At 38.2% G+C, this 13,751-nt stretch overlaps 1 protein-coding gene across 1 annotated transcript in view; it reads left to right on the top strand.

The window, feature by feature from the left end:
• The window catches only part of KCTD3 (potassium channel tetramerization domain containing 3), a 71,029-nt gene that overhangs the window by 37,208 nt on the left and 20,070 nt on the right, over positions 1–13,751 (top strand). The window contains exon 10 of the mRNA XM_006834003.1: positions 7,610–7,725. Within this exon, the coding sequence (XP_006834066.1) occupies positions 7,610–7,725 (116 nt within the window). The remainder of the gene's footprint in view (positions 1–7,609; positions 7,726–13,751) is intronic.

Below are 13,751 nucleotides of genomic sequence, written 5' to 3'. Positions count from 1 at the left end.
TTATCATCTGGTATACTTAATTGGTTTATTGTCCACTTTCTCTCACCAAATTTTTCTTTATTATTATTACTATATAACAAGTGGCTAAAACAGAGCAGGCATGGAGTAAGATACTCAAAACAACATAAAACACAATTTGTTTATTGAATGAAGCAGTCAATTAATGGTGTACTCTCAAGCATCATCCAGAGCTAAAAGAGGGAGGGTTGGGAGCCCTGCTTATCCCAATAGAGAAGCTAAATAATGCTATTTTATTTGTTACATTTTAAATTATTATTTGTGTGTAAGTTTGCAGAGCAATTTGGTTTTACTTTCAGTAATTCATAAACATTTACTTCTTGAGCTTAACTTTTTATAACAGTGGCCTCATGCAGTATTTGACCTTTTATGATTGAATGATTTCATTCAGCATGATGTCCCTCCAGTCCATGTTGTGTGTTTTGCAGATTATTCCTTATTCTTCAATTGTACAATATTACATTATGTATCTATACTAAAGTTTATTCATCTTCTGTTGATGGGCATTTAGGCTGTCTCCATCTTTTTGCTATTGTGAATTGTGCTGTAATAAACTTGGGTGTGCAGATATCTGTGTCATGGCTCTTATTTCTTGAGGATATATGCCAAGCAGAGGTATTGCTGGGCCATATAGTATTTCACTTTGTACCTTTTTGAGAAAGTTCCATACCATTTTCCACAAGGATTTTATCATTTTACAGTCCCATCAGCAGTGTAGGAAGGTCCTAGTCTCTCGACACCCTTTCCAGCATTTGTTGTTTTCTGTTTTTTGCAACTTCGCTATTAGTGCTGGAGTAAGATGATATCTCATTGTAGTTTTGATTTGCGTCTCTGATGGCTAATGATTGTGAGCATTTTTTCATTTTTGTTTGCTGCCTAAATGTCTCCTTTGATGGAGTGTCTGTTCATATCTTCAGCCTAATTTTTAATTAGATTATTTGTCATCAACTTGTTGAGGTGTTGAAGTGTTATATAAATTTTGGGGAGTAGTCCTGATACTTTTTGCCAAACGTTCTCCCTCAGTCTGTGGGTTCTTTTTTTACACTTCCAGTGAAATCTTTTGATGTAAATAAGTGTCTAATTTTTAGGAGGTCCTATAACAACAGCAACAAAAGTATTTAGGAGTCCTGGTGTGGTGCTCTGGGTTAATGCACCAGAGTGCAAAGCCTTTTGAACTGCAAGGTCAGCAGTTCAAGCTCACCAGCTGCTCCTCAGAAACCCTATGTAGAGTTGTTATGGGTTGGAACTGACTCAATAGCACTTAACAACAAATCATCTATTTTGTCTTCTGTTTGTATGTTTTCACTTTTGTTTTTGTCTTCTGTTTGTATGTTTTCACTTATGTTTGATAGTGTATTTATGCCATGTATCAGAGTTCCTAAGTTTGTACATATTTTGTCATTGATGATCTTTATTTCTAGGTTTTACAATTAGGTCCTTAATCCACATTGAGTTCATTTTTATATATGATGTGAGATATGGGTCTTGTTTCATTTTTATGCAAATGAATTTCCAGTTTTGCCAGCAACATTTGTTTAAGAGACTATCTCTTCCCCTATAATTCATTTTAACCCTTTGTAGAAAATCAACTAACCGTAGAATGGGTTTACTTCTGGGTTCTTAATTCTGTTCCATTCATCTATGTATAGATGAATTTGACTGTTTTGACTTCTGTGGCTGTGTAGTAGGTTTTGAGATAAGGAAATTAATCTACTTTGTTCTTTTTTAATAATGCTTTGCTTATGTAGAGTCTCTTTCCTTTCCACATAAAGTTAGTGATTAGTTTTTCCATTTCTCTGAAGCATGATGTTGGAATCTTGGTTTGGTTAGCATTATAGATTGCTTTAGGTTGTTAAATCTTCCTAACCTCAAGCTTAGAATGAGTGTAAGTCAAAATTTTCCACACTTGGGCTATATTAAAATGCCCATTCATGTCCATGGCTGATGACTACATTTGAATGTGTGCTTGAAAGCTGTTGAATAGACGAGTGACAATGGATTATGTGGCAAATCAGTCATGATCAATCACAACAGACTTGGGTTTTGCAAAGTTTGTGTGAGATGGGTACCAACAACTTCTGAAAACAAAATTTGAACTGATACTCGAAGGAAGGTGTAAAAGTTTCTCTGAAACAGTTGTTACTGGTGAGGAGACATGGATTCATCCCTATGAGCCTGAGAGTAAAGGCCGAGACTGGAGTGGAAACATCTTCAATTACCAACCAAGAAAAAGTTCAAAAGTCAACTGTCTGCTGGAAAATGGATGATTACAGTTTTGTGGGATTATCAAGGACCTGGCGTATTGGAACACTCTCAGGAAAAAGGTTTAGCCATCAACAGTGCTCTTTAAAGTGAGATGCCCACTAAAGAACTGAAGCCTAAACTTTGGACTAAATTTTTTTTTACTTCAAAATTTCTTTTCCCTTTATTTTTCAGTTTTGTTGTTGTTCAGTGCCGTTGAGTCGATTCCAACTCAGTGATCAGTTTAGGGTTTCCAAGGAGTGGCTGGTGAGCTTGAGTCGCTGACTTTGTAGTTCAAACCGACCTTGCAGTTCAGCACCTAGCCCACAGTGCCACACCAGGACTCAGTTTCGATAAATTTAAATAAATTTTATTGATTCATCAGTCTGCATTTATGCCTACTGAATGAATTTTTCATTTCAGATATTACAGCTTTAAGCTCTAGAATTGCCTTTTGATTTTCTTTTGTTTGTTTCTTTGCTGAGATTTATCATCTTTTCACATATTATTTTTAAGCGCCATTGAGTTGGTTCCGACCCATGCAACCCTGTATAGGGTTTCCAAAGAGTGGTGAGTTTGAACTTCCAATCTTGCAGTTCAAATCAACATTGTAGTCCAGTGCATTATCCCATAGCACCATACCAGGACTGCTTCAATGCATTGTTGTTCTTGTTAAGTGTCTTCCAGTTGATTCTGACCCATACCTACCCTGTTTTGGGTTTCCAAGGAGTCGCTAACAGGTTTGAAGCACTGACCTTGTGGTTCAAACTGACCTTGTGGTCCAGCGCATTAACCTGCAGCCATACTAGAACTCCTATCTTACATTTTTGTTGTGAAGTGCTGTAGAGTCGGTTCCGACCCATAGCGACCCTGCATAGGGTTTTCAAGGAGTGACTGGTGAGCTTGAACCACCAAGCTAGAAGTTCAAATGGCTTTGCAGTCTGGCGTATTAACTCACAGTGCCACACCAGGACTCCTATCTTACATTATGTCCCCCTTTTTATTAAGCCTAAATCTTGGTGTGGTGTAACACACTGGATGGCAAGGTCAGTGTGAACTGCAAAGTTCGTGGTTCAAACTCACCAGCTGCTCCTCAGAAACCCTTTACAGGGTCACTGTGAGTCAGAACAAATACAAGGGCACTTAACAACAACAGCGTGCTCATGGTTGTTATGTTAGGTGCCTTTGAGTTGGTTCTGACTCATAGTAACTCTTTATGGGGTTTCTAAGAAACCCCATATAGGTTAGGTTAGGTTGCACTTGTGTTTTATTTTAGATCACATTTTCCTGTTTCTCAGCAAGTGCCTGCTATGTCGTAGAAAGTATACAAAGGGTTGTCTTCCTTTAGAAGCTGTAGTTTTGTTGTGGCAGGCATTTATGTATTTGGAGTATCCTCTTGATCCTGGTAGGGTTTTTTGTGTGTGTGCTTTGTTAAAGGATCTTCTTTCAGCTCAATTTTAGTTCTAGTGTATGGATTTTACTCAAGGATGTGGTCCTTATTCCTAAAGGTTGGCTTTTCTGGAGCCTCAATTGAATGCCTGAGATGTTGGGAAGTATTCTGTACTTTCACTGGGCTGAAACTATAGCATCTGCATATCTGACTCTGCGTATCCACTCAGCTGTCAGTCCCCTACCCCTCTCTTTTGGTATTTGGGGATTTCCACCTTGCCCGGGTACATTCTGGTCTCAGCCAAGGCCCTACCGAAACTCCATTAAACCTGTGTGCCCTCTACTCCCACCCCACCATTGTCTCCTCTTTTCTTGAACCTTGCTCTCATATTTCAGCTACTTAAGCAGTTCCAAACTGTGATCTCTGTCTCTTTATTTCAGTCAAGGAAATCATCACTTTTCACTTTGATGGTCATGAAAGTGCCTGTAAGCCAAAAGCCAGGGTATCTGTGTTATTTATGTGGTCCCTAACTTCCCTTCTGTCTGCTGCCTGGTGTCTGGGTCCCGAAAACATCTACTGTATTTGTTCAGTTTTTGTTGTTTTACAGTGAGGGAATAAGCTGAATCATGTAAAACAGGTTTTTGCATCCTGGCTGGCTATGGAAGTCTTCCTTGTAAAAGCTTTTATGGAATAAAAATTCTAACATTCTAGTTTTATCCTGGTAGTTACACAAAGAAACACAATTGTGATTTTTTTTTTTTTTTAAGTTACCACTTTTAACAGCAATACCTTGCTTCATTTTGAAAGGCCAGTGTAATAGGTAGCTATGATATGGGATAGTCCAATAACGATTTGCTCATCCAGTAAAAGAAACCATTTTTTGTTCCAAACACTCTTTAGACTCTGGCGATACCTTCCAGGGGAAATTGTTGGGACCGGCGTATCCATGATGGAGCTTCCCCAGAGACTAAACTCTCTTCGTTGTAACTTATATGAGACAGTGCTACTGGATTGCTGCTATAAGCAGTATTTTACTGAGAGGACTCCTTAGGGCAGGAACTTGCTGTTACTTATATTGTTGTCTCCCCTCATATTGGCGGTCAGGATTGCTGAGCCTAAGCAGGAGTGACACTTTAAATTTCTTGAAACCATCTTGAGTGTCTTTCTGGATTTGCCAGAACCTTATCCATCCCTAGAGTAATCCATGTTAGTTGTTTTTCCTTTTTTATTTGTTTATTTACTTTAACTTCTTTTTACACAGTCCCTAGTACTGCATGTAGTTGACTTTATGTGGTCTGAAAATTGTTTGGTATCAAAATTACAGTATTATTACACAGAAATCACTAAAATTGTATACAATGTGAAATGATAACATTCTGCTTTGAAAGTGGCAGGTTTACTTCTTAATTAACTTAGGTCCAGGGTGCAACAGTAATTAAATATATTGCTTTTTATTTTGCTCTGGTAATGTGCTTTGTGGTTGACAAGTTGGATTGAGATGGTATAATTATGTCTATGTGTATATGAGTATCTCTTTGTAGGCATAAATAAAAATGTATGTGTTGAAGACATTCCATAGGAATACTTGCATGGGTTCTTGTTTTTTGTCCAGTTTTCCAACCTGTTAGATGCCTGTCCTTTTCAAACTTGGTTGAAGAATTTTTAAGGTGTTTGTGATCCATAATTTTGTAATGCATGCAATATAGTTTTGAACAGAAACAGAAATACCTAGAAGTCTTGTAAAGTTTGAGAAGAAATCAAAAGCTAGTGATCTTTTCTGGCTTTTACTGTTTTAATAATGCTGTGATTGCATTTAACTGGCTTGTTTCTCCCCATGAATTCTTAAAAGTCTTAAGCATCCTTTTTTTCCCTTCTGAGATGCTCCTCGGAAACCCTATACAGGGTCGTTATGGGTCGGAACCGATTTGATGGCATTTAACAACAACATTGAGATGCTGAGAAAACTGTTCACATTTGCACATAATAGATATTTTCTTTTTATTCTTTAATAAATTAACTGACACCTGAAAAAGTGAAACAGTATTATATAGGTAAAATTTATTTTCCAGCATTATTAGGTAAAAATATATTTCCTGTAATTTTCAAGGAATTTAGATAATACTATTTCATTTGGAAAACTGAAATATAGTATTTTAAACCTAAACATGACCTTTGGGACTTTGCACTTTGACACTGCTTTGTAGCTGAGAGAAAACTCAGAAAGGTGACAAACAAAGGTACTTTCAGAAGCAGGATTTAAATTCCGATTGTCCTGACTCATAGTGCAGTATTCTGCTGATGTGATACATACATACATACATACTTTTTGAAGGAGTCATCAAAAAGTTCTTGGAAAAACAGAATTAAAAGATTATGAAATTTTTCCATGTACTGTTTAAATCCCCCTTGTGTGTATGTTTCCAAGGGTGTAAATCTTTGCAGAAGCAAAGTGTCACATCTTTCTCTTAGGGAGTGGTTAGTGGGCTTGAACTGCCAACCTTTTGATTATGGCTGAGAGATTAACCATTGTGCCACCAGGGCTCCATTATTCCCATTTACTCCTCTGGATATTATGCTACCCTATGAGTCCTGGTGTGGCAATATGGGTTAATGTGCTGGGCTGCAAAGTACGTTTGAATTGCAAGGCTGGCAGTTCAAGCTCACCAGCTGCTCCTAGGAAACCCTATACAGGGTCGCTGTGGGTCAGAACCAGCTCAACAGCACTTAACAACATGTATCCTCCTGTTAGTGTTGCATTTTAATTCCATGTTCATATTTTTTTTTCAACTAGACTGCAGTTCCTATTAGGACTCAATATGCTTCTTTTTTTGAATCCCCAATGCCTAATATTGTGTCTTTTGAATGAATTATATTTAAATCTGTACTGCACGGAGCCTTGGTAATGTAGTGGGTTGTGAGTTCAGCAGTTGGAATCTACCAGTCGCTCTGTGGAAGAAAGATGAGACTTTCTGTGTTCGTAAAGATTTACAGCCCTAGAAACTATACAGGGTCACTGTAAGTCAGAACTGACTTGACGGCAAACAACCACACCACCACTGGTTGGAACCCAACTCCGGAGTTTAAAATAAGCTCAGAATAAAGGCCTGACAACTTGCTTAAGAATAGTGTGACTTCTTCCTGCCACTCCCCTTCCTTTGTTTCCCAGTTCATAGACATGTTCTGAATAGATGAGGTTGCCAAGTGTGTATCTTCAGATCAGTAGGTTCCAGTAGCATGATCAGCTGCATCTAAATCTCTTAAACCCACTACCATCCAATCGATTCTGACTTCTAGCGACCCTACAGGACAGAGTAGGACTGTTCCATAGGATTTGTTGTTAGGTAACTTTGAGTCCATTTCAAATCATAGTACCCTGTACAGGGTTTCCAAAGAGTGGTTGGTGGGTGTGCCAACCATGTGGATCGCAGCCCAGTGCAGATCCTACAGCGCCACATCAGAACTTCCCAACCCATTCTACCACCAGGGCTCAATTTTATGGGAGCAGAGAGCCTTAAGTTTCTCCCGCAAATCTCTTAAGGATTTTATAAGAATGCTGATTCTGATATACTAGGTCTGACATGGAACCGAGGAACTTACAAAATACATATATGTTTATATATGTATATACATACATATGCATATATATGTGTGTGTGTGTATGTATGTATTTCACTTTAAATCTGCCAGATTATTTTGTTAATTAAGTAGATATGAGAATTTTGGTTGCAGATAACTAAGGTATTATATCAGTGTGAGAATACTTGAGTCACATTCTTCTGTAAGCTACTTAAGAATTTAAGAATTCTTAATTTCTGGTCCCCAAATTGAATGTGAATACATTTAAATGAGTCATTGTTAAGATGTTTTCAGTCTGGGTTTTGGTTAATTTCTAAAATGGTGACTGATTAACCTTATAAAAATGTTTTTTTGTGTGTGTTTGTTTTTTTTATTTAACTTAAGGAGTGTTCAGCCTTGGCGTTCCTGTGGATGCCCTCTTCTTTATTGGTAACCAGTTGGTGGCCACAAGTCATACTGGGAAAGTAGGAGTGTGGAATGCTGTCACTCAACACTGGCAGGTTAGTTTGAAGAAACCATTGCTGTTGAGTTCATTCTAATTCCTAACCACCCTATAAGACAGAATCTAACTGCCCCACAGGGTTTTCAAAGCTGTAAATCCTTAGAGAAGGTTGTCGTCACATCTTTCTCTTATAGAACGGCTGGTGTATTTGAACCACTGACTTTTTGGTTAGCAGCTGAGCACTTAACCACCGCACCAACAGTCATGTGGAATTCATATCATTAATTCTTTTGTTTTTATATAATATTGAATATATTTAGTAGTAAATATGTTTCTATATATGTGCTTGCCTTTATTTTCAAAGATTTTAAGATTTTTTTGGAAAATGGGTTTTTAAACCTTGGTTTGGTATGTCTCAAGTTTTGTACTACTAGAAAGATACTGCATGCAGACTGCATTTCCTAAGTGCAATTATTGGTCTGTTACCATCTGAGAGAAAATAAGACTCCCAAAGAGAGGTTGATAAGTGATTTTGTTGGAAAGAGGGAAAATCACAGGACTTTAAACAGGGAGTCCTGGTGTGGCACAGTAGGATAAGCACTGGACTGCTAACCGCAAGGTCAGCAGTTCAAACCCACCAGTCTCTCCTCGAAGACCCTGTACAAGATTGCTGTGAGTTGGAATTGACTTGACACCTCTTCACCAACAACAAGCAGGGGAGTGATGATGATCAGCTTCATGTTTTAGGAGCTAAAAGTGGGAGCTTTTGGTAGTCAGTGTAAAAATCATAGGCCTAGGAATGTGGGAAATGATCAAGATGGATCTGAAGCTTGGGTAGAAGGTATTTGATAAGATGGATTCTGTAACTAGTAATGGCCTATTAGGAAGGATGTGAATTATAATAACTTATGAAAGCTCTACTCTCAGGTGGGATAATTAGCTGTTAGTGTCTGAGGGAAACTGTCCTGTTGTGCCACAAAACTGCTAAAGTAAATTTTGGTTTCTAAAGGAGCATGTCTCTTTATTTAAATTACATGTGAAAGGTTTAGTATCTTCTGAGATCCTAAAAACTGCACTAGGTTTCCCAAAGTTGCATAGTCTGGTGCTTCTTGTTTATTGAAAACCGTATCTGATGAAGGAGCTCTATTACTACATTTCATGAAGACCTTGTGAACCCCTGCATATTAGGAGAAGAAATTGGGTGGATATCAGAATCCTGGGCTCAGAGTTTGTTGGGGAGGGAACTAACATTTGGATATTTCATGCTGGCCACTGTCCTAAGTATCTTATATTTGCTATGTTAGGATTTACAGTAACATAGCTGAATTAGCTGACACAAATCCCTTTCTGCTACCAGCACATAAATATGGATAAAGTTGAGAAAGTTGAGCATCCATGCAGCAGACAAGACTAGTAACCCAGCCAGATGAATTTCTTTGTAGTACATGCAGTGATAACATACAATGAAATTTCATTGTCTGCTCTGCAGAGCTCAGTAGACAGTTTGGACCCATATCTGACTCCTGTGAGCACTCTGGGTGGCCTCTAGGCCCAGTTCTGCCCACAAAGTACACAAGACTACCCTGTCGTTCTTTTAATCAACATTGAGTATATGGGACAGTTTTGTGTGCAAGTGTGTAAACCTAAAAGGCATTGTAAAAGTTTTGCTGGTATAGCACTGTCTTTCTCTTCAAGATAGCTTCAATTCTAATGTTAATGTAACTTTTGAAAAAAGTATACCTTGTATGTGATTTGAGAAAGAAAGAAAGACAAAAAAAAGAGATCTACTTTTAAAGAAATCTTTCAGTTCATTTTTCCATTTCTTCACTAATCCTCTCTACAAAATTATGTCTCAAATGAAGAAGAGGAATAAAGCTTGAGTGCTGTCAGGTGGTAGCTTCAATTGAGTTACATGGCAGAATAGCAACATTGAGGCATCATTTCTCAAGTTGTTTGAGTTTAAATTTAGATTTATATTGGAAACTCCATTAGTTCTCAGCACTAGGAACCAGGAGCAAGGTGTATTTTATTTGTATATCAAAACAGAAAAATAGCTTTGGAAGTTAATACAGGAAATTTCTTATGTATTTTGATGACTAAGGATCAGAGTACTCGCCCTATGTTCATTCTGAATGATAAGAGATGTGAAGCCAAAGTTACCATCTGAGTTACACCCTAGTCTCAGAGTGAACAGTAAAGGCTGTTAGAACTGGGATTCAGAGTGAACTGTTACAGTCTCATGGGCTAGGCCTGACACGAATTGGGAAAGTTTATTTGGTTTAAGATTTCTTCTTTCCTAGTATGAAAAGCAGGGTTTTGGTTTTGGGGAATTAAAAAAAAAAAATTGTGAACCCCTGCATGTTAGGAGTAGCAATAGGCTGAACATTAGAATCCTGGGCTCAGAGTTAGTTGGGGCGCTGATGAACATTTGGATGTTATGTACTGGCCAGTGCCCTGTTGATGTTGTTAAGTGCCATCGAGTCAGTTCCTACTGAGGAGCAGCTGATGAACTTGAACTGCCAACCTTGCAGTCCAGCACATTAACCTGCAGCACCACACAAGAACTATGGCTACTGTCCTAAGTATCTTATATTTACTCCCTTATGGTTTACAGTAACATAGCTGAATTAGCTGACACAAATCCCTCTCTGTTACCGACACAGAAATACTGGATAAAAATATGAAAATAATATGTACCATGTCTTTATTACGTATTATGTTTACTTGCACACACATAACATGCATAAATTGTATCAAGGTAAAAGACCCTGGTACCTGGGATTTTAGCAAGAACAGGAGGAATAAATTCCTGGAACAGTGGAAATTGGGGCCAAAAACAAATGAAACCAAGAAACTTTAAAGGTCAGCCTTCATGTACAAGAAGACTGGGAACATTTTTTTCAGTAATCTTGGATCTAGGTATCTTGACATTTGTTTTGTATTTTGACTATGGAGTAGTAGGTGGGGAGAAGCTGTAAGAACTTGAAACCAGCATGTTTAAACTAGAGGTACAAGTATGCTAATTGGGAGTACAATGACATGCCTTTGTGGTATGGTTAGGCCAGTGTGGGAAATTAGTCTAAGACCGTTGACATTTCAAGATACAGGAAGTACCTTCACGAGAGACGTAGTACTCTGAGCAGAGACCACTTTACTGAGAGTGAGTACAGAACTCCCCAGGGTTTGTAAGCCACACATAGAAACAAATGAAGAAGACTCATTAAATTTAAACTTGGAAATAATTGAACAATCAAAAAAGGACCACAGAGTAATGGCAGGTTACCTGTTACTAAATTTAGAGCCAAACCGTCATCATCAACTGATGAAGCCAGAAGGCAATGGATTATTATTCTCAAAATGGGAGGGTAAATAAGTAATGATTTATAAAGTAATAGATTAATAAGGATGATGTAGATAGATAAAGGCTTCTGAAAAAACATGCTGACTACATGAATCTATTAATTAAAGTACACAGGTAGGGATTTATATGAGATAAGTGCTATTTAAAAAAATGGAGTTAAGCTTTGGAGATTGTATTGTGAAACTCTAGTGGGAAAAGGCAAAGGAAAGTGCTAAAGGACTAAATAAAAGAAGGCTAAAAATGCTGTTCAGAAGGGATGTTGATATAGGTGGGCAGCTGTGTAGAAGAATGCAAGCCTAGGAATCCGGCCTGAGTTCAAGCCTAGCCATTAGTAGCTGTATGTCCTTAGGCAAGTCATTGTACCATTCTGTAACTTAGGTTCCTCATCTCAAAAGTGGGAAACTGCTAGTTGTCCTACTGCTTACTTCACAGGGATGTTGTGAGGATGAGGTGAACCAACAGATGAATGTAACATGCTTTTAAAAGTATAAGGCATTATAATGTAACTAGTGGAGAAGAGCCTATAGCACTTCCATGTTGGGATTTGTCAAGGGTGTGGGCCTACTGACCATGTAAGAGACAATAAAAGATGGGGGAGACCAAGGAAAAGGCATTGCTAGTGAAGGTCCAATGGTAGGGTTAATGCCTCCTACTAAGGATCGTAATGTAAATGAGGTGCTGGGTAAACCACCCCCACCGCCATCTTTGTTTTTCTGTTAAATTAATCCTGGTGTGGAAACATAAAGTTTTTACTGTGGAAACAAAAATAAGTCATAGATAGAATAAAAACATACTATAAAAAACAATGATTATACCAGCAGAGAGATCAGGGTTAAAAGAGTCAAGCGTATTTGTATTGATGAAGAATATAAACTGATTATTTTTTAAGTATTAATTATGCATATAGAAATTAATAATAGTCACTGTATACTATCTTAGGACAGAAATTCTAGTTCCATCTCAGATTTATGACCATCATTGAACCAGATGGACTTAACGTGTGTTTTTCTGTTTCTTGATCAGAAGTTGTTAGGGTAAGAAGTAAGTGGCCCCACGGGGGCTGTCCTCTCACTGGTAGAGAAACACTCAGTACAAGGAGCTTCAAAAAGTTCAAGAAAAATCCCACTATCTTTACTCTATTTTCCACAAAACTTGTTGATGCCCCCTCTTACTAATTCCTCTGTAACCTAGTCAGTCTTTACATGATCTGATTTTCCTTTGCTTAGAGGTTGGCATGAAAAGAAAACTAGGACTTGGTAGAGGGTTGCAGAAAAAAGAAAGGAAAACTCCAAGCCCTTCCTTACAGGGTGAAAATGTTTAAATGTGCCTTGAAAACTCCAGGCTGCTGTCAGTCTTCAGTTGAAAAAAATGGATCCAGAAAGAGGAATCTCAAAGCCTTATTTATCCCCATCTTCTTGCTGTGAATATTCTGGGGTTGAAACTGAAACTCTTTTCATAAGCCTGGAGCTAAAACAATCTTACTGACTTTGTGGGTGGGACCACAGCATGATGCAAATGGTTAAGCACTTGACTACTGGCTGAAAGTTTTCCCTGGAAGACCTGGGGACCTGCTTTCGAAAGACCACAGCCCTGAACACCCACCCCTTGGAGCAGCTCTGCTTTGCACACATGTCGTCCCCATGAATCAGAATCTGCAATCAACAACAATTTGCAGGGAGAAAATTTATCATTGAGCACGTGAAGTAGTCTTACCTCCATTCTTTAGACACCTTTACTAATATCACTGAGACGTTTACCTGCTATGAAAGTTGCTGGCTCTGCTGAGACAGAAGCATGAGGTGGGGGTAGGAGGTACTGATTGACTCTGCAGAGATGAAGCTAGTGTACTCAATAGTGCATGATGCCAAAAGTTGCATACAGCATAAGACCATGAATAATTTTTTGAGTAATTATTATTTCCAAGTTTGAGTTCATTTTTCATTTGTATTTTTGATAAGAATGGACCTAGAATCTGTGATTTTTATACTTGCTGGTCTACTGGACATGCCCATCTCCTTTGCTCTATAATTCATTGTTACTTTGAACACTTCAAGCTTCCGTTCTACTCTGAACTCTTCAATGATCTTTGTTTACCCTTCTCGCTCTACCCCTATTAGATGAGAATCCCTCCTCACTCTGCTGTGGTATTGCACACTGACCTTTAGTGCCTGTCGCACTATTAATTGTCTTTCTCTCTCACAAGTTTACAAGCTTGTACAAGATCCCTCACGTCCTTATCTCCAGTCTAGTACTTGTTCTCATAATATCTGGTACATAGTAAATACTCATATGTTAAAGCACATAGTGTTTCGGTTTTAACATTTCAAATGCAAACCAAATATATAAATAAAAGCCCCTTGTTGTTGTTAAGTGCTGTTGAGTCGGTTCTGACCCATAGCAACCCTGAACAGGGTTTCCAAGGCTGGAAATCTTTACAGGAGCAGAAAGCCTCATCTTTCTCTTGTGGAGCAGCTGGTAGTTTCAAACTGCTCACCTTGTGTTCACAGCCTGATTCGTAACCACTACGCTACCAGAGCTCCTTTAAAACTCCCTTAATATTCTTTTAAGTGGGGGGTGGTGGTGGTGCTAAAAGTTACGGTCCTTTTGCTTTTGTTTAAGCAAAAATGCAAATAGTTACTAGTTTGTATACTAGATTTAGTTGCTTGGAAAAACTGTTTATTTCCAGTACTGAGAAAACAAAGGTAACTGAGATTGTGTATGGT

Source organism: Chrysochloris asiatica, unplaced genomic scaffold (genome assembly GCF_000296735.1).
Source record: "Chrysochloris asiatica unplaced genomic scaffold, ChrAsi1.0 scaffold00009, whole genome shotgun sequence".
Classification (NCBI taxonomy): domain Eukaryota; kingdom Metazoa; phylum Chordata; class Mammalia; order Afrosoricida; family Chrysochloridae; genus Chrysochloris; species Chrysochloris asiatica.
Note: the sequence above shows the minus strand (reverse complement) of the source record. Positions and strands in the feature narration are given on the sequence as shown.